The sequence below is a fragment of the Atheta coriaria genome, unplaced genomic scaffold (assembly GCF_025399875.1).
Source record: "Atheta coriaria isolate IRGN ID8LTWV9N9 unplaced genomic scaffold, Caltech_Dcor_3.1 hic_scaffold_5_pilon, whole genome shotgun sequence".
Lineage (NCBI taxonomy): Eukaryota > Metazoa > Arthropoda > Insecta > Coleoptera > Staphylinidae > Dalotia > Dalotia coriaria.
This window is the reverse complement of record NW_027045447.1, coordinates 10,151,666-10,171,460: the sequence shown is the minus strand read 5'-3', so window position 1 is coordinate 10,171,460 and position 19,795 is coordinate 10,151,666. Positions and strand designations below refer to the sequence as shown.

The 19,795-nt window shown below is 34.7% G+C and overlaps 6 protein-coding genes across 6 annotated transcripts; 1 reads left to right on the top strand and 5 right to left on the bottom strand.

Annotated features, from left to right (window-relative positions):
* Positions 1–154: 154 nt before the first annotated feature.
* Positions 155–1,060, bottom strand: mIF3 (mitochondrial translation initiation factor 3). The gene is made up of 2 exons (XM_065302151.1): positions 560–1,060; positions 155–495 (listed from the first exon to the last, which is right to left on the bottom strand). Exons 1-2 carry the CDS (start codon positions 1,058–1,060, stop codon positions 328–330), a joined length of 669 nt encoding a protein of 222 aa, XP_065158223.1. The 3' UTR covers positions 155–327.
* On the top strand, positions 1,045–4,616 carry LOC135791678 (probable tyrosyl-DNA phosphodiesterase). The gene is made up of 9 exons (XM_065302150.1): positions 1,045–1,172; positions 1,227–1,267; positions 1,325–1,441; positions 1,625–2,035; positions 2,100–2,202; positions 2,262–2,387; positions 2,455–2,721; positions 2,776–3,171; positions 3,227–4,616. The coding sequence occupies exons 2-9, from the start codon at positions 1,237–1,239 to the stop codon at positions 3,552–3,554; spliced, it is 1,779 nt and encodes a 592-aa protein (XP_065158222.1). The 5' UTR covers positions 1,045–1,172; positions 1,227–1,236; the 3' UTR covers positions 3,555–4,616.
* A 2,890-nt stretch (positions 4,617–7,506) lies between these two features.
* On the bottom strand, positions 7,507–11,816 carry Tsp5D (Tetraspanin 5D). Its single transcript, XM_065302593.1, has 6 exons — positions 11,629–11,816; positions 9,917–10,027; positions 8,788–8,979; positions 8,533–8,718; positions 8,223–8,471; positions 7,507–8,148 (listed from the first exon to the last, which is right to left on the bottom strand). Exons 2-6 carry the CDS (start codon positions 9,977–9,979, stop codon positions 8,056–8,058), a joined length of 783 nt encoding a protein of 260 aa, XP_065158665.1. The 5' UTR covers positions 9,980–10,027; positions 11,629–11,816; the 3' UTR covers positions 7,507–8,055.
* A 365-nt stretch (positions 11,817–12,181) lies between these two features.
* Positions 12,182–13,548, bottom strand: LOC135791980 (protein THEM6-like). The gene is given in 4 exon segments (XM_065302594.1): positions 12,182–12,395; positions 12,398–12,529; positions 12,583–12,797; positions 13,165–13,548. Coding segments are annotated over 4 exon segments (648 nt in total). The 5' UTR covers positions 13,346–13,548; the 3' UTR covers positions 12,182–12,275.
* Positions 13,549–13,828: 280 nt separating this feature from the next.
* Positions 13,829–15,653, bottom strand: LOC135791840 (protein THEM6-like). Its single transcript, XM_065302393.1, has 3 exons — positions 15,263–15,653; positions 14,993–15,207; positions 13,829–14,858 (listed from the first exon to the last, which is right to left on the bottom strand). The coding sequence occupies exons 1-3, from the start codon at positions 15,417–15,419 to the stop codon at positions 14,595–14,597; spliced, it is 636 nt and encodes a 211-aa protein (XP_065158465.1). The 5' UTR covers positions 15,420–15,653; the 3' UTR covers positions 13,829–14,594.
* Positions 15,654–16,456: 803 nt separating this feature from the next.
* LOC135792170 (probable tyrosyl-DNA phosphodiesterase) lies at positions 16,457–18,438 on the bottom strand. The gene is made up of 6 exons (XM_065302784.1): positions 18,199–18,438; positions 18,040–18,142; positions 17,858–17,986; positions 17,636–17,804; positions 17,080–17,402; positions 16,457–17,026 (listed from the first exon to the last, which is right to left on the bottom strand). The coding sequence occupies exons 1-6, from the start codon at positions 18,335–18,337 to the stop codon at positions 16,651–16,653; spliced, it is 1,239 nt and encodes a 412-aa protein (XP_065158856.1). The 5' UTR covers positions 18,338–18,438; the 3' UTR covers positions 16,457–16,650.
* Between the last annotated feature and the right edge of the window lie 1,357 nt (positions 18,439–19,795).

Genomic DNA, 19,795 nt, shown 5'->3' with positions numbered 1-19,795 from the left:
GATAACTGACAATAATCAATTGTAAATATAATAAATGCAATAATAAGTAATTTGCTTCATAGTTAGATATAGTTTAATATAGTTTACCAAAGGCACTGCAAGAAGGTCTGGAAGATCTAGTCGACAATACAACATTTTTAAAAAGACAGTCACAGCCATTTTAAAACAAAAGTTTTAATTAAATAATGTACAGTAAAATGCAACTTATGTTTATGTTCATTTATCAATTGGTTTTTCTTTCTGTCTCTCTTGAAACGGCCGTATTTTCAAATATTTCAGCCAAAATATTTGTTTTACAATAACAAAAGCTACCAATCCCCCAACTAGTCAGAATGTGCTGGGAGTCTTAGGATTTGATTCATCTCCACCTTTGGGAGCTTCCTGTTTTGGTGGTACTACTTGAAACTTGATTTCAGAACCTTTCTGTCTTTTTTGTAGTATTCTAGGACTTCCAGATTCTTTCAGGGCAGTCTCCATTGATGTGAACACTTCATCCTTCAAAATAAAAAGTCATATGCTATTATACATAATCATAATGTGCGGTAAATGTTTAACATACAGCTTTTTCCATGTTGTTAACATCCCCATTGATAACCACTCTAACTTCATACCTTTTTGACAACCATTTAATCATCTTATTGCAATGTATCTTCAAATCATGCAAAGATATATTGCTGTTGACAATTAAAACTTTCTCACCCTTCAGAGTTGTGCCACTTTGTCTTTCCTTCTTCTTTTCCTCTCTTTGTTTTAAATCTTCCGCATGGTACTCAGACCCAGTCATTAATTTATAGATAGGTCTCTGGGTTTTGGTGTCTAAATCTAGAATTTTTACCAGTTTAAGGTCACGGCGTTTGGCCAATTTTTGTGCTTCTGCTAGGGTTGAAATGGAGACTAAGTCACCATTTACCAGTGTTATTCGAGGTATAGGTGTAGTTTTTGGTTTCTTGGGTGGTGTAGAGCCATCAGTTGATACTTTATCAGCGTTCGTTGAGAGGTATTTTGATATACTTCGAATGTTTACAAATCGAATTCGATTTGATATACTTATCAAAGACATTTCTTGGGATTTATTGCACAAACTTCAACTTTACTATATTTCAAAGACGCGCATAAACAGATGTAACCTTAAAAAGTCACATTCTCCAAGAATAACAAGTCGGGATAGATAGGTATGTAGATGCAGCATCTATAGCTCCTCAAATTTACTGTGTGATTTTGTTTAGTGAGTCGTGAATGATGGAAGGAAATAAACGGAGTAATGCAGGTATTTATAGAATCAAGTAGTCCATCTTTCAAATCCACTTAACAATTTCTTTTTAAGATTTTAGTCATTCCAACAATGAAATTGTAAAAAAACAAAAACTGGAAGCATGTCCTCATGCACTCAAATGTTATCGCCGCAATCCACATCATTTCAAGGAATATGATCATCCACACTGTAAGATATTATTTATGATACACAAATTAATTCACTAAACCCTGGAAGTCCTTAAAATTTATATCAAAGAGTAAATAATTTATCAATGCTGGTTTGCAGTGTCACGAACAAGATTCCAGAGAAACTTTCTTTAATTTTAACTAATTGTTTATCTAAATTGATTAATAATATCCATTTTTGCAGTAAATGAATTTTTAGAAACTACTTCACCAAAGTTTCCAAATTCTTTTAAACAGGAGCACACTGTTTATTTGGAACAATTGGAAATTCTTCGAGAATTGAAGAAAATAAAGCTAAATGCATCACAGCCAGTCAATATAGAACAAAAGGAAGAAGCGAAGCCAAAAACTAGTAGGAGTGTTCAAGAAGTGATAAAGGCAACAACATCATCTTTCTTTAATAAAAACAAAACCACTGCTCATTCTCATAAGAACATTGTGCCTAATAAAATGGATCTGAAGGGCAAAAAAGTATTGAAGAATGCTAAGACAATGAAGGAAAAGTTGGAGATTTGTGCACCATATAACTTATTTTTTACAAAGGTGCCAGAAGCTGCTAAAACAATGAATGGTTATAACTGCATTTCATTTCCAGGTATTTCTTGTTTAGGTTAATTATTACGAAAATTATTATTTAATGCATTAATTGATTTAAATAGATTTAATTTGTCCAAGTATTGGAATTCTTGAAAAATCATTACAACTAAATTTTATGATTGATGTTAGTTGGTTAATTGAACAGTATCAAGTACATAACTTGCAGTAAGTAGTTATAGAAAAGTTTTTGTATTAAGTTTTATTGCTCAAATGTTATCTTATAGTACAACCCCTTTAACCATCGTATACGGATATGATTTCCCTATGATGAAGGAGTACATCGCGAAAAATTTGCCCAATGTAACGCCACATCAAGTTAACTTGAAGGATCCGTTCGGTATTCATCATTCGTAAGTTAACTAACTGTTTTATTAGGTTGGCAGCACTATTATAACATTGCCCATTGCAAAATTATAGAAAAATTGGTATATATAAATTTGAAAACGATATTATAAGAATAGTAGTATCAACAGCTAACTTATACTATGAAGATTGGAATCATTACAATCAAGGGCTGTGGTTGAGTCCTCCACTGTCCAAAATGGACGCCGCCAAACAGGATTTTGAATGCGCGGGACCCACTGGTTTCAAAACCGATTTTCTCGCATATTTAAAGAGTTACAATTTGGACGTCCTAAGACAATGGATTGAAATTATAAAGAGGACGGATTTTTCTCCAATTAAGTATGTTCATCAATTGCAAATCTCACACTTGAGATAATACATACTTGCTTCTAGGGTTTATTTTGTCAGTTCAATTCCTGGAAGACACTATCCACGTAACAATGGCAGTCACGTTCACCGCGTTGGCGATTTGTTGAGCAAACACTGTTCACTTCCCGTGAAAACCACACCGGATTCTGAGGGCGCTTTATCATGGGGTGTGATTGCTCAATCATCCAGTTTGGGCAGTTTTGGAAAGAGCGCTGGTGATTGGTTAAGACCAGTTTTGTTAAGGGCTTTGGCAAGTCACAAAAACTCAGTACTACCAGCTACACCCAAAGCTACTCTAAGCTTAATCTACCCCACAGTGAAAAATGTCTTGGGAAGTCATTTTGGACCACAAGGTGGTGGCTGTTTGCCGTATGGCAAATCAGTGAATGATAAACAAAAATGGTTAAAAGAATATCTTCAGTAAGCATGACAGAAATTGTTTGTTAGTTTTATATATTTTTTATTATTTTGCCAGTGTATGGAAAGCTGACACCACTGGTAGATCGCGCGCAATGCCCCACATAAAGAGCTACGTGCGAGTTTCGCCTTGTATGACAAAATTAGCTTGGTGTTTGATCACAAGCGCGAATATCTCAAAAGCAGCGTGGGGTGGCAATTCGAATCGTGATGGCGGTACTTATATTCGATCGTATGAAGCAGGCATCATGTTTTTGCCGCATATGTTTGAAGAGGAGTATTTTTATATTGAGCGCAAAGAGGGAGATGAGGGTCATTTGTTTCCGTTGATGTACGATTTGCCTTTGGAAGCTTATCAAAGTGCAGACGAACCTTGGTGTAATTAAGTTTGTAACGTTAAACATGTGTAAGTCCTCAAGTATGGTTTTTCTCCACGCGCTGCATCTCCTGAACTAATATACTTTGCGGAATTAAATCCTGTATCTCCCTGTATCGAAATTTATTGCGAGAAAATTCCGTAACGCGAGTTATATTGATAGTTGTGAGTATACGCACTTGTACTCATTGCGCTAGGAATTGTAGTTTTGTATTATAACACGCGAACGCGGTCTTACTGTAAGTTCTGAATAATTTTATAAGATGTGGAATTTAATTCTGCATTTCCCTGTAATGAAATTTATTACTAGAAAATTCCGTAACGCGAGTTATAGTGATAGTTGTGTGTGTACGCACTTGTACTCGTTGCGCTAGGAATTATAGTTTTTGTATTATAACACGCGAACGCGGTCTTACTGTAAGTTCGGAATAATTTTCTTAGATGCGGAATTTAATTCTGTATCTCCATGTATCAAAATTTATTGCGAGAAAATTCCGTAACGCCAGTTATATTGCTAGTTGAGTGTATACGCACTTGTACTCGTTGCGCTAGGAGTTGTAGTTTTTGTATTATAACACGCGAACGCGGTCTTACTTTAAGTTCGGAATAATTTTATAAGATGCGGAATTTAATTCTGTATCTCCCTGTATCGAAATTTATTGCGAGAAAATTCCGTAACGCGAGTTATATTGATAGTTGTGTGTATACGCACTTGTACTCGTTGCGCAGTACCGGCGTTAGGGCATGGCGCGGTTGGGCGACCGCCCAGGGGTGCCGAATCGCACTTGGCCAGTTTTTTCGTATGGGTTTGAATTGCAGTTAGGGGACGCCGTAGAACTCACGCCCAGGGCGCTGGTAGTGCTAAAACCGGCACTGAATGACGTCAATGGAAATTAGAAGTAACGTATTTCCAAATTTTAATATTTATTTGTTTTTATTTATTATGTAGTGAAACCATGTGATACCGAAGTTACACAGCTATAGAAAATTGTTTCACCACACGTGTACAAAGACATTTACAAAGTACCATCTTGATTGTATGATGTCCAATAAAAGACAACTTAATATTATATTTACAAGCATATTTATTTTTGTATCCCCATTGTCGGTTTCAGGAATCATTTAAAAATATCATTTGGTTTCATTTACGTGTGTGCGTGACAAAACATAAGTGTTGTTCTTTTAAAAATATAAATAAAAGAGCAACATTTATACCTGAAACGAATAGAGTAAGATAAGAGAGCGCGGTGGCTCAGGTGCATGTACCTGTACTTGCGTATTAGAGATTTATGGTTCGAATCCCAGTTGAGCAAGGATGTTTTCTTAAATATCAAAATAAATCCGAGTAATGTGGGTTGCCTTGCCTATGCATCAGAGTTGAAATTCAAATGAAATTCGAATAACAGCGAAGAACGAGAAGGAGAAGACCGGCTATACAGAGAAAAGAAGTTGGGAATACAGGAGTACAGGAGTGGCTGATATTTTTAATTTTTTTGGCCCGTGTCGTTAGACAGTCTAAACCCACTGCTTCGATGCTTCCATTGCTCCCGGCCCATCCTACAGCTACGATGTCTCTGCGCTTCATCCCCGAAATTATCAGGCATATCAACAATTTTTATGGTGGGGGATCATCCCCAGAGTGGGAGATCTCCTTATAAGGACATCGTTTTAAAAACTTATAAAAATATTTCTAAGTTTTAAGTCGTCTCAAGAGAGGAGACACTTAAAAATATTCTTACAAGTTCTGACCTGTACCTGAAATGAAAGAAGGGGTACACACAAATCATATGGTTCAAAATCACTTGTAATATTTTATTATTGAAACATGTATACAATGAAAACTTAGAATAAATAATACTAAACAAAATATACGCCGCCATCTTTGAATCTAGTTATACGACCAGTATAGCCCCGCACATGCAGACAAGTACCTAGAGTAAAGAAAATAACAAACAAAACATATAATACTATCAAAATTTGTATAATTTTCACGGTAATCACGGAAAACTATTATACAAAGTGTTCCAAAAACAATGTAGTAATATTTTAAGAGAAAATGTAAAGTTCTAATAGAAAAATATATATATAAAACCACTCTCAATGTAATATCACAGGAAATTAATATACAGGGTGATGCAAAAAGAAAATGACAATATTTTAAAGGAAAATCATAAGTTTAAGTAAAATAATATATATCGTACCCACTTTTGACAAACTCACTAGGGAAATTAATATACAGGGTGATGCAATTAATAAATAATGGTCTAATAAAGGTTTATTTTCAGTAAATGATAAGAAATATATATATACTGGGTGATACATAAAGAAAAACTAAGATTTAAGTCGGAAAATAGCAGGAAACAATTTACAAGACAACAATAACAGGATGATATAACAAGAAATCCACCAGGAATTAAAAGAAATCAAAATATTTGCATCGAAAATCAAAGATGAGTGACAAAACATAAAAATAAAACATTTAAGATGAACTTGTTCTTCCTCTGGATATTAATGATTAGTAATGGGTTTGTTATTACAAAAATAAAGCACAAAGAAGAATTTTATTTTTAATTATGTAAAACAACTGGCGGCAACCTAGACAAAGCCGCTAGAGAATCTAGAACGCAGCCGACGGCACGCGACAATCTTAATCATTTTAATTCGTACATTAAACGAAAACAAAACAATGTATCGAATTGGTAAGGCAAATCAACAGTAGGTATTGAAGCAAAGGCAAAAATTGTTTGTGTGCTTAAAGACCACGCGGTTTGATTTTCATATGACTGAGGAAATGCGAAAACATACCTTGATGCAAATCAATTTTTGCACTACTGGCATATCCAATAAGTTGTAAGAACCTTAATTAATACAAAAGAGTATCCGACGGCCGACGGAACATCACTCACGCTTTATCTCTGTGTATGTACAATCCTCGTTTAACAAACGCCGCACATCACTCACGCACAATCGTAGAAGCATTTAGAAATTTTACGTAACAACGCGATGAAAAATTAACGAACTCAAGAATAATGAAGAAAATGTGCGTGCAGGTTACCTGACGACAAAAATGAGACTGACCTGGTACGTATGCCAACCGCGTGGCGACCACGCAAATATTGCAGGAGATAAAAACTTGTTTATTTGTAAACAATTATACGTTCAGTGTGGTAGTGCAGAACATGCACAGAATTGTACTCGTACTATGCACGGAACTATTAATTTTAAACTTAAAAATTCCAATTTTTATTTCATGATAAAAAAAATTGAAAAATTTTGCCTTTTTTATGACAAAATCTTTTCTTTAATTTTTTCATTCGAATTTGTTCGTTTTACGAACAAATGAAGTCCGTTTTTTTGTAGCCTTTTTAATTATCGAGATAATCGCAATTTTATCTCGACGGTTTAGACGAAAAATTTTAAGAAAAAAGTTCGACCCTGTTCTTCGGCCAAAAAATTTTTTAAGAGAAAAGTTCGACCCTGTTGTTCGACCGAAAAATATTTTAAGAAAATAACTTCGACACTTTTTCGAATGAAAATAATTTTGATATGATTTCAACACTGTTTTTCAATCAAAAAATTAAATTTATTTAACAAAAATGGCTATTTTTGAACCGCATTTTAGGCCACTTCTGTAAGGGTTAGGGGGTTGGAAAATATGCATCGTGTAGAGAGACTCTCGAACTTTAACATAGTGATGAGAAACTTTTAAAAAGTTAATTAGTTCACGAGATACAGGGTGTTTTCCACAGCATGTATAAAATTTTTTTGAAAAATGCCAACTTTTAAAGAGCATTTTAAGGCACTTCTGAAAAGGCTATAAGATTGAAAAGTATGCATCGTATAGAGGATCTCTCGAACTCCAACATGGCGCTGAGTAACTCTAAAAAAGTCATTTAGTTCGCTAGATACAAGATGTTTTCAATAATTTTTAAATCACTAGTGTTCATTTTACCATGCAAAACTTGAATATATTAACTTTATTTAATATCAATATCATTGATATTATCACAATAGTTCAATATTACTGTATCAAATAAATAATAGATATATATTATTGGCACAAAGTGCTTATTTTCATAATTATATCAGAATAGCTTCAATTGTTGAATTGTATTCCACAAAAGAACTAGCAAAGCATCTCGTTGTGACAATCACTATAATCATCTAACAATCTTCTTGGCGCAATCATTGGCAACATCTAAATCTTAAATCTAGCATATAATTTAATATTTATATACAAACATGGTCTACTAATTCGCATTTGTATAGGTCTCTACAGTCGTATCTACTTTGAACTTCCGAACAGAGCTAAATCTACATATCTACAAGAACAAGTTTCCAGTTTCGTAATCATAACGGTTTTCAAATTGTATTTATAGTAAATAAATTTGTCTCGAGCTAATGTAGCCTGACGATGGATTTTGATATGCATTTTTAATTTATGTATAACTTTATAAACGAACACTCAATCGCTCAGTCGATGGTAAATCTCGAGTTTTTTCATAATCACCTTAGTTAGTATCGTATGATTCGTAGGAATGTGAGGAAGACCGTTTGTGCTTCACGGTGCAGAACAACAACATTGAAGAGATTAATCCAAACAACTAAAAACAAAATTAAAATAAAAATATTTTGATAATCTGCAAGTTTTGATGTTTCCAAATAAAAATATAATTACCTGAATAAATGCAACAATCAATCCAACAATGCCAATGATGTGTAAACGTTGAACGAACCACATGTGGATTTGGTCTGAACAACCTTTGGCATACCACAAATCCGGATTTCCGGCTTCTCCACAGTGTTTTCCTGCAACTGCCGAATATTCCGCACCGGGCAAACAACAAGAGTCGGGAACCCATTTTTGATTGGGCCATGCATCAATGAGGTACCAGTCGACATAATCTCTTACACCACAACAATGAAACTTGAACAAAGAAATAATCATCATTATAATTTTTAAAACATTAAAAAACATCTCAACTTACTTCTCTTTGCAAATGATTCCAAATCGTAACGAGACTATTTGGACCGTGTGCGGATACATTGTAGTGATGTTTGAGTCCATTGGTGAGTTCTTCTTTGAGAACATGGCCGATGCCATCGCGGAAGACAAATGCCACCGAACCGAAGAGAAATTCCGCCATGAACATAAACACGACCATGGCAAAGTACTAATTTTTTTAGATGATATAAAAAAATATTAATTTAATCTTGTTTTTGTTGCATTCTTGATTTCTCACCGTAATTAGAAGACATTTGCTTTGAAACCAAGAACCACAACATCCAAAAAATGCCAGTACGAAAGAAACAGCTCCGATTCCAATCAGCAAAGCGTCAGCGCTCATCAAAGAATATTGCGGTAACAAACTGGTGTATCCTTCATAGGAAACTCTCAGCCATATTCCAACACCGAGTAATCCACAACCGGTAATCTGAAACATTGTAAATTCGATGAAATCAATGCTACTTTCGTTGTGTGGGTTTGTGTGATCCGTGATGTAAGTGATACAGTATGAATTTTATTTGGATTGCAACGTTTTCTTTGTTTTGTTTCGATTGTCTGTAGAAGAACAAAGCGATCAACGTGAGTCACAAGCTGCCGAAGCAGAAAATCAGTTCACACAAACATAATAAAAGTGTACATTGATGTGGTAATGCGAATATTTTGATTACTCTTCAGAATGTGATATTGCTCTTCGAATGACGACGATAAAATTGCAACAAAAGTAATATTTGCTAATTAAAACACTTGTGGGCGAATAAACTGGAGTGCTAATTGTTGCTGGTTGTATGATGGAGAATGTAGCACATTCTGCACTTTGCATTCTGTTCATGTCGGAGATAATTGAGACAATTTGGCGTGAATCATCGGCTAAATCTCGAGAGGAGAATTTACCATCTGCCTTTTTGCGCTCTTTGTAACACACACCGCTTGGTAATTACCCATCGCTCTCACAGGACGCATGCAACAATGCGGGTCATGTCGATCGGCAATTTCGTGACATCAACTATGTCTGATTTAATTACAAATTGCAACTGAACATTGGTTAAAAAATTTCAAAAAAAATCACTTAAAAAATAACTAATAATTGCAGTTTTGGAGTTTAATTCTTTTGGCTATTACGAGAAAACTAAAATGGGCACAGGTTTTCTCTTGAATAATAATAATATTCTATTTTAATATTATGTGGTTTAAAAAACGGAGAAATTTTGTTTTCGAAGTTATAGAAGTCTAAGAATTGGTTATGGTTGGTAATTTGCAATTTTATTTATGTGCTATATAATAATCTATAAATAATTATTATGTTTTTATCTGTATGATGAATAAATAAAATTTTGTTCACTAATTAATTAGTTAAATTAACTTACCCACAAAATAAGATTCATCCAGCAGAACACATGCCGCACACAGGTGTAACCACTCTTCGTCATTTTGTTAATATTTATTTAACTCTCAGACAGTACCAAGAATGAAGAAATCTGCAATAAGTAAAGCATATAAGTAAAATTGTAAGAAACGCAATATGTTCAATTGTATGCTATTTATACAAATCTCCAAATAAAAATTATTTTAAACCGAAGAAAGTTTCCACTTTCTAGTTTATTTGCTATTAAAAATTAGAAACTGCACATGCACATTAGCGAAATGCAATTTTCGATTGTAAAAATAGCATTTTCACAAAAACGGATCCAACATTCAACGAATAGCAGTCATAGCGGATCACTGTAATAATAAATCTCTAGGACCGCTGCGAGGTTGTCGTCGAATCTGTATCATAATAAAACTTCTATTCGTCTAGAACCTACTTTCGTTCCGAGTCATTATATTTCGCCGTTGGCTTCAAGTGAAGAATCAAAGAAGCAATGAACGAAGAAGCATCTAAAGAAATAACTCTGAACACAGTGTGAAAGGTTCACGAAGATTTGATCAAAAGTTGGTCATTGGATTTCATTTTAATATTCTTTTAATTTTTATCAAGGCACATATCGTGGAAGAGTATATTAATCAAACTGCAATAAATATTAAGTTGCAATCAGTTGTTTAATTAACAGTGAAAACAATGAAAATGTATGCCAACTGTACCTGAACCAGTGAGTCTTTTTAAGCCTGATTTTGACTTAAGTCAAAGTGAGTAAGCGAGCACATGTATACTGAGTAAGCGCCGAATGTACTTAACAGTAAATTATGTAAATATTTCTTGGCTTACCGGCGTGTACAACAACGCCTACATTTGTTTCACGTCATCGTTTATGTCTCCCTTCAAGTATTATAAGTAAGTTTTTGGTTAAAAGTGATTTATTTTAGTTAGAAAAAAACTCAATAAAACTTAATTAGGGATGATTCTATCTTTTACGTAACCAAACTCTAAAATTTTGAAGAAATCGATGTGTTGAATTAATTAGTATTCAAAGATTCTATTTATAACTGCAAGAATTTAAAAAGAGGCGGATATCTAAATTGCTTATATTATATAAGTCAGCTTATTTAGATATCAAGCAGTTGACTGCTATTTAAATACTGCGGTTGTGTTAAGTTTTATGTTTTAATTATTAAAGTGTCGCACTCGTGATGCTTAAATAATTGCAGCTTCTGTTCAGTGTCAGTGCGATAAAAATTAGCGGCCGACAATCAAACAGCTCACACGGCGTGTTACAAAACGCTCTTTTCCTCTTCCCACGAATGACGGCCCTCCCCTGATCCTGTTGCGACTTGTGACCCTTCGCATCATTTGCGTTTATTTAATTGAAGCGGATATTCTAATATCACACACAACATCTACATTAAATACTATAACACTCAATAAACACAGATTGACTGTCTTTATTTCCTTTGTCAAAAATCAGTGTCAGTTTTACAATTTTCACTTTTCCAAGTTTTAAGTAAAGTGGTTTAAGTCATGTTAGTGATGCATTTGACTTGGTCAGATTAAAATTCTGTAAGGTTACGAGTTCATCAACAAATTGAAGGTCAACACCGGCGATTATTATCGCTACGAAAACAAATTACAGTAGCTTAAGTACATTTTTTAAAACTTAAGTAAAGTGTAGGTTGTAATGCGCTTTGTATCTTTGGAACTTACTTAAAATATTTGATTGTAGTAAGTGTTGAATTTTCGCACTGGGTCAGCACATCACGATTGACACATAATTGTAATTAATCCAGTAATGCGCGACTAAGGCGCGATGTAAAAATAAATCGTACACGCGGACGCGCCGTCAACGTCCACCGCGAGACTGGCGAAGCAGCGAAGGTTGAATTCGCGCTCAGCGTGTTTAGTAAGTATGCTTACGTCCACATCCACAGTCATTCTTTCCTGCTGGTGTTAGTTCCCTGCTAGCGTTTCCCACTCTACGACTACATCGTTGTGTTTTCAAACGAACAGCGCAATGCACGCACGTGAACTTTGAAGCGCGTTTGATGCATTGATGCTTTGATGTTAGGAACGTACGAATAATCTAAGCAAGAGACGCATGGGCAGAAAGAACGGACTATTGCCATGTATCTTCCGAGATTTCTTTCGTGTTAAGTCTCTTAAGTTATGCAGAATCATATTTTGTTTTGATTCTATTAAAACCATTTTTAACAAACTTTTGAAAACAAAATGAAGTTATCATAACAAAAAATTACAAATATTCTTCAAATACCTCTTTAATTCTTAATTAAAATCTTTCAGTTCTTATGACAATTCAATTCCGCTTTAAAAAAATTAAGTTATATTAAATAAATTCAAAGAGTAAAATAAAAGTGTCTACTCTTTTTTCGCAGTCTCATACTAGATGCCTCGATGCTATCAATCCATAACTTCAATTCAGCAGGAACTTCCGGTCTGTACGATTCATCCTTTTTAAAAGACGGCTCATAATCTCAGGAATGTTGATGTTGATGATTTTATTCTGACTCAGCATGATCGCCTTCACAAAACCATCCGATGAACAGAATTGTTGCTCAAAGTAAATATTCTTATCATCCCAGAATAAAACCTTTAAAAATATGATCTTAGACAGACGATTAATACAATATTTAAAAAAGTAACCTTTGTTTTTAAGACGTAGGAAGAAAAGATCGGAATTGGTTTTCGATATCGCATTGAAAGTGCACCTTGAAGGATGTGTCCGTTGGTGTTACGAATTTCTGTCAACATTCTTGTTCTTGCGAAGAAGTGGAAGCGACCAAAATCTGCTTCGCGGATGTAACGTGCATTGTTCATATGACTCAGTAAGAAGTCCATGTCTTGAGTAGTGCAGAATCCTAAAAAATTTATTTGTAATAAAAAAATCATGTTTATTTTATGATTTAGGTTTTATTAGATTAGATTATGAGTGTATATAAACTTTTAATTTAATATATTTTTATTATATGAGATCGTAAAATAAGAATTAATTAATTACGCAATATTATAGTATCAGTTATATTCTTATCATGATATGACGCAATTGTCCAGCTAAATGCGGCGATGGTCTCATAGTTTTAATTTTTAATTACTGCGAGTGAAACAATTGTCGGCACAAAAGTGCACAGTAATGTTGGTTACTGTTATGTACAACCAATGCGAATCATCACATGCGCATGCGTTCATTACTTTCTATGATTTTTTAAATACTAATTATTATCTTACCTGGCATTTCAACCTCTTCATCAACGCGCATCGTCGATTGAAAATAAGTACCATAAAGGATAGTTGCACCGGCGCGTAGGAAATAATTCACGTCCACGAGGATGTACAACATCATTATGAGGAACAACACAATAATGGCGTAAATGGTGAACATGTCCACGTCCAAATCTAATTTAAGCATCTTGATGATTTTTCTCAGAACTTGGTTGACTATAAATTTCAAATTTTAAGCCAATTGCTTAATATGGATGTGTTTAAGTATTGAATGTAACCGTAGTTGAAATTTTTAATTTTATTTACTGGTGCGCAAAAGGTGTGTGCGTCGCGGTCGATGTTCGCGAGCGGAGTGCACCGGCAATTACCTGAACTCGCTGAAGTCACCGACTCATGCTTACTGCCATTAATGCCATTTCTCCTCGTTGAAAGTTTGTGGTTATAAGTAGGTACTTACAACGGCTTAAGCTAGGGACAATGACTGGACATAAATATTTTAATAAATTTAAATTTATTGATGATTTTAAGTTAAATGATTTAAAATCAAATTAACAATAATAAATGATAAATTTCAATATAAAATATTATTTTATCTAATTTTGTTTCAGACGAAATTACGATTAACTCCGGCTGTGAACAACGTATTGAATTGAGCCAATCAACAACAAAGTTTTTTTCAAAATATATTTATTACAAAAAAGAATGTACAATGTGTGCCATTTGACAAACAAGTAGACATTAATTGCGATTGCGGTCCGCTGTGCATGTAACCGTTGCTGTTGCTGTTAACGAGAAGGCAATTAAATGATAAACATTAAACGAAACGTGTTTTACAAATCACAGCGCACAATAAAACATTTAAAGTTTAAAACTCTCAACGAATAAACGAATAAAATCGACGTTTCTTAGGTTAGGTTTAGTTTTAAAGCCATCTGTAAGCCACTTGCCACTTAATGTAAGTACCCTCTTAGTAACACTAACATCTTTAATTTAAGCAACAACAAATATATATTATATTTATTTCCTTTTAAAATTTGTTCCCTACTCATATATATATTCTATATCTAATTTCCAATATTTTATATCATACTTGTCATATTAAGATCGACAATAGGTGATATTTCTGGTTAGGTTATGTTAAATAGACTTTGGAAATTTAACAAGTGGCTAAATCTCATTAATCATTAACGCTGGTTTATCGGGTCATTAAAATTCACTCGCAAATGAATGCAATGAACGAAAAATGTGTGTTGATAATTTTTAGTTTTAAGTTATGTTAAGCTATATCACATGAGAACGCAGTGTGGCGAGACCGGAAGTAACACACAATCCGTTTCTTAAAAGTATTAAAAGTTTACAATTAAATCGGAGAATTAAAAAAAATAAATTAGTTGATTGAGTTAAACTTTCGCTCCGTTAACTAAAATAGTTTGATGTCAGCAATCCGAACGTAGATTAGAACTAGAGAGCGCGTTGTATTCGCACCACTTTGCTACCTCCAAGGGCATTTCCGGTTTTAGTTTTGTCTCACCCTCGACATCGCCAGAAGAAGGCGAAGTGGAACGCAACTCGTTCATTACATCTTCGGTATTGCAATCCATTAATCGTGTGCGTGTTAAAACAATGGCGTTTATAAACTTATCCGATGGGTTGATGAAGCGATGCTCCATGAAAATACTTTGATCATCCCAGTATGTAATCTAATCGTTAGAGAAAGCAAAAATATTAATATTAATCCAACAAAAATGATCAAAAATTTTTTATCTATTTTTGTTAATAACTTTGTTATTTTTGCGTTTTTTTGACTTTTGTAAAGGAACTACAGATCACTTACCCGACTGGTAATAGTATATCTATTGAAGAGTCTCACAAACCGCCTGTAACGTATTGTAGTCGCCCCCATAGCAATACTGCCACCCTTGCTGCGTATACGTTTGTAGAGTCCGGTGCGCTCATAGAAGTCCACGCGCGCAAAGTCTAATTCTCGAATAAACCTCGCATTGTTCATGTGATACAGAAGCGTATCAATGTCAGTCGTTATGCAGATACCTGCAAAACAATCAATTTTTATTTAATTACAAAAAATATTTAAAAACAAACTTACCGTTTACAGAAGTTTCGTCTAAAATGTGAACTTGCTTCTTACAAAATCTTGCAAGTATAACCGTCAAGGTCATCCTGAGAAAGTAGTGTAGTTCCAGGCTGGCGTAGAGCAGCAGGACAACGAAAATAAAGACGCAAGCAAAATAGCACAAACCCATCGTTGGCTTACTTGCTACCTCACAATATTCACAGTGCCACAGTGTATGTACTTGTTTAATATTTCCGATACTTATGATATGGTTGTTTTTAGTATGGCACCGGTCATTGGGTAATGTTTTTTGCTGAGCTTGGTAAACGTATAATATTTAGAACGTTAAATGTATTTAGTATGCCCAAACCGATGAAAGACATTTGTATATTGACACGCCGCCACCATTGCTTTTGCCGCCGCCCCCAACGCACAGTGATGCGCTCGATATGTGAACGCATGCGTGGTAAATCTTAGATTTTTAAAAGTTTGGCAAAATTAATACTATGAAAGCAGACACTCAATTAATATTAATACTATTATAAAATTTACGTTAAAGTAAGCATTTATTGCACGCTAGTATGATTTTGTGCACAATTTGCAATATTGTTGTATGTACATCGTGTGGTAGTGGTACTATTGCGGTTTTGTAACAAACAAAAAGGAAAATAAACAATAAGTTGTTGTTGAGTATCAGGCGGACATGAAGCACGTAGAGATGCTCTTGCGGTTCAAGTTCTTCCACTTCTTCAGCGTTTAGTTCATCGTCTAGAGGCTAGGTTCTAGTTTCTAGTCGAAGAGCGCAGTTTGTTGAACTTTCACGTTTCTGCTGGACGGACGTTAAAGCGGTGCATAAATTGAAGTTTATTGGGTGCTTGCGCGTCAATTAATGGCCGGAAACAATCCGAACTCTGGTGACTCTACGTAACACATTATACATCAGGCCTATATACATAACGCATATCAAACGCAATAAAACATCATATAGGAACTTGAATTTATAAATGTCTGACTTACATCCAGGCAACCATCCATACACGAGTGTCAGGTCAGTTTTATCAAATAAAATAAAAATTGGAAAATATTCGCACTTTTAAAAAGTTTTCTTGCATTTTTCTACAATTAAGTGTTCAATGCCTATTAAATGCTTTCTAGGGGTTCCAGGGATTAAAAGGGCGAGTGCACATGCTCAAGTACCACACATGAGTACAATAATTCAAATAATAATGACAACAATCAAAAATATTTATATTAATAACAGCAATAATAAACAATAATTGAGCTCAAGTCACTTTCGTTGATCTTCTATATACATTGATGTCAATGTCATGCCCAAATAGAAATAGTACATAAATTAGTAACTGTAAAATAACCATCACCTAATTTAAAATAAACTTTTTTGCTTCTGAAAAGTTGAAAAGTTATTCATCTTCAGATGTGTCTTCTTCATCTTCCTCATTCCTGTAACGATCACTACACCAAACTATATCATCGGCTTGATAAGGCTGCAGTGGTAAATCAAACATCACCGGAAATAATTTACCGTCGTCTCCTTCTGGACGCTTCACGTGCAAATACTCGTCATCAAACATATGAGGCAAAAACAATACGCCTGCTTCATACGATCGAATATACGATCCACCATACCGATTTGGATAACAGCCCCAAGCCGCTTTTGATATATTGCCGCTGGTAATCAAACACCACGCTAATTTTGTTAAACATGGCGAAACTCTCATGTAACTTTTAATGTGAGGCATTACCTCTGACCTTCCAGTGTTATCAGCTTTCCATACACTAAAATCATAACATTTAACTGAGAGTGTAAACAATTTAAATCAAAAACGTACTGAAGATAATCTCTAAGCCATTCTTGTTTTTCATTGATATTCATTTTATATGGAAGACAGCAACCACCACTCCGACCAAAAATACTGTTTTCAACGTTTTGATCTGTGGGGTAGATCAAGCTCAAAGTTGGATTTCGTGGCGCTCGTTTGTTATAAGGTGAAGCTTGGTGGCTTGAGAGTGCCCGCATTAAAATAGGCTCTAACCAGTGGCCTAAATTATCTCCAAACAGCCCAAGACTGGATGCTTGCGCAATTATACCCCATGAGAGAGCACCTTCAGGGTCATGTCCTGTTTCGCTGGGCAGGAGCATTGTTTGCTCAATATATCACCTACGCGATGAAAATGACTGCTTTTGCTTCCTGGGTGATGATTTCCAGGAATTGAACAGATGAAATACACCCTATAAGTAAAAAATAATTAGTTTAAATATATTATAGTAGTAAATCCTCTTTATTTACTTTACTGAAGAAAAATCAGCACGTTTAATTAATTGAATCCATTCAGTTAGGACATTAATGTTGTATGACTCCAAATAAGTTAATAAATCAATTTTGAAGTCGGTGGGTCCAGCGCAATCAAAATCGTGCTTGACGCGGCCATTTTGGGCAAGGGAGGACTCATCCAAAGTCCTTGATTGTAACGATTCCAATCTTGAAAGTATAAGTTGGCCGAAGAAATGACAATTCTTATTGTGTCATCACCAAATTTATAAATTCCAATTTTTCTGCACAAAAAATGAATGCAATAATTTAACAATAATTCAGTTATTCATCTTACGAATGGTGAAGTCCATATGGATTTTCCATTGTCACTTTATGCGTCTTTACATTTGGATATGTTTCCGATATGTATTCGCTCATATCTTCCACAAGTTCCCGCCCCCAAATAACTGTAATGGGTGTTGTACTGGAAAGTGGATGATTTACTCCAGTTATAAATTTATGAAATTTGTAACTTACTGTAAGTTATGAACTTCATATTGATCAATTAACCAGTCGATATCAAGCATAAAATTGATTTGTAAGGACTTTTCCAAGATTCCAAGACTTGGACAAATTAAATCTAAATATATATTATTAATAAAATAAGTGTACAACGTAAATATAAATACAGAATACCTGGAAACGCAATACAATTATATCCAGTTGTCTTAGGCTCCTCAGGAATCGTAGTAAAAAATAAATTAAACGGTGCACACAGTTCCAATCTTTCCCGCATTGTCAGGACTTTAATGTCTTTGCTTTCTGTTGTATCCATTTTATGGTAGAAAATATACAATTATATATTACTGCTTTTAAATTATACGTGCGGACTGAGTGAACCACAATAGGTTTGTGGGATTTTTGGATTTATATTAATTCAGTTATTGGAACTTGATATTGGATTAGATTAAAATTTAGATAAGATAAAATTCCGCATAATACTGTGTTTGTATGTACAATAAATGTTTAACTCAATCACCTAGGCAACTACCGACAAAACGCATATATTGAATTTATCATATACCAGTTTATATATAGCGGTAGTAGTGAGTCCCATTCTGGGCCCCGTTCGAAGGTAGCGGTAGAAGTGACTCCCAATCAGAGCACTTTACGTAGGTAGCGGTAGAAGTGACTCGCATTCAGGGCACCTTACGAGGCTAGCGGTAGAAGTGACTCGATTCAGGATACCTTACGAGGCTAGCGGTAGAAGTAACTCGATTCAGGGCACCTTACGAGGCTAGCGGTAGAAGTGACTCGGTTCAGGGCACCTTACGAGGCTAGCGGTAGAAGTGACTCGTGTTCAGGCCACCGTACGAGTGTAGCGGTAGAAGTGACTCGGTTCAGGGCACCTTACGCGGCTAGCGGTAGAAGTGACTCTAATTCAGGGCAGCGTACGGGGGTAGCGGTAGAAGTGACTCCCAATCTGGGCACCCTACGAAAGTAGCGGTAGAAGTGATTCCCAATCAACCAATATCTTCTAAACTAAAAAAGATAACGACCAACAAATTGAAGATTATAAAAGTTTGGAAAATTCTTTATTATATAAGATTAGAAAATAATTAAAATTTGGGCTATGAAGATTCGGAAGTCGTTACAAAGTGTGAAAAAGTGGACATTTTCATTTTTTTCGGAGTAATGGTTGATTGCAAATATCACTAATTACGGAAATTAAAACCGGTATTGAGAAACGTATTGAAAATTATAAATCTACGGGAAATTCTCTTTAAGACAAAGTATTAAAATAGTGCATGTTGTGCTTCCGCTCAGCAAACCAGGTCGCGACAATTCTTGTTAAGACGCAAGGATGGCACGCAATCTTGTGCACAAATTGCAATAGACAATTCCTTTCGATATAAACTAACACCAGCAACAAAGCGAGACGTGCGATGATGATAACGAAAACACACGGCAATTTTGGACGTTGTAATTCGCACGGGAATAAAAACGTGTAAATCGTGTTCAAAACAAACACAATTCTCGTATCGAATGCCCACGTTTGCTGATAAATATAGAAATAAACCGTACAATTCTATTTTACAATTTTTAGTCATGCTAGTGCCATCTATAAATGATACAGGTAGTAGTCCAACACTATAGATTATGTATTAAAATTAATGAAAAAATTAAGTTGGGTTTATGTAATTTAAAACAAACAAAAATTTATATATATATCCGTTTAATATTTAATAAAAACTACCTACATTCGACATATAAAAGCTTTTGAAACAATTGG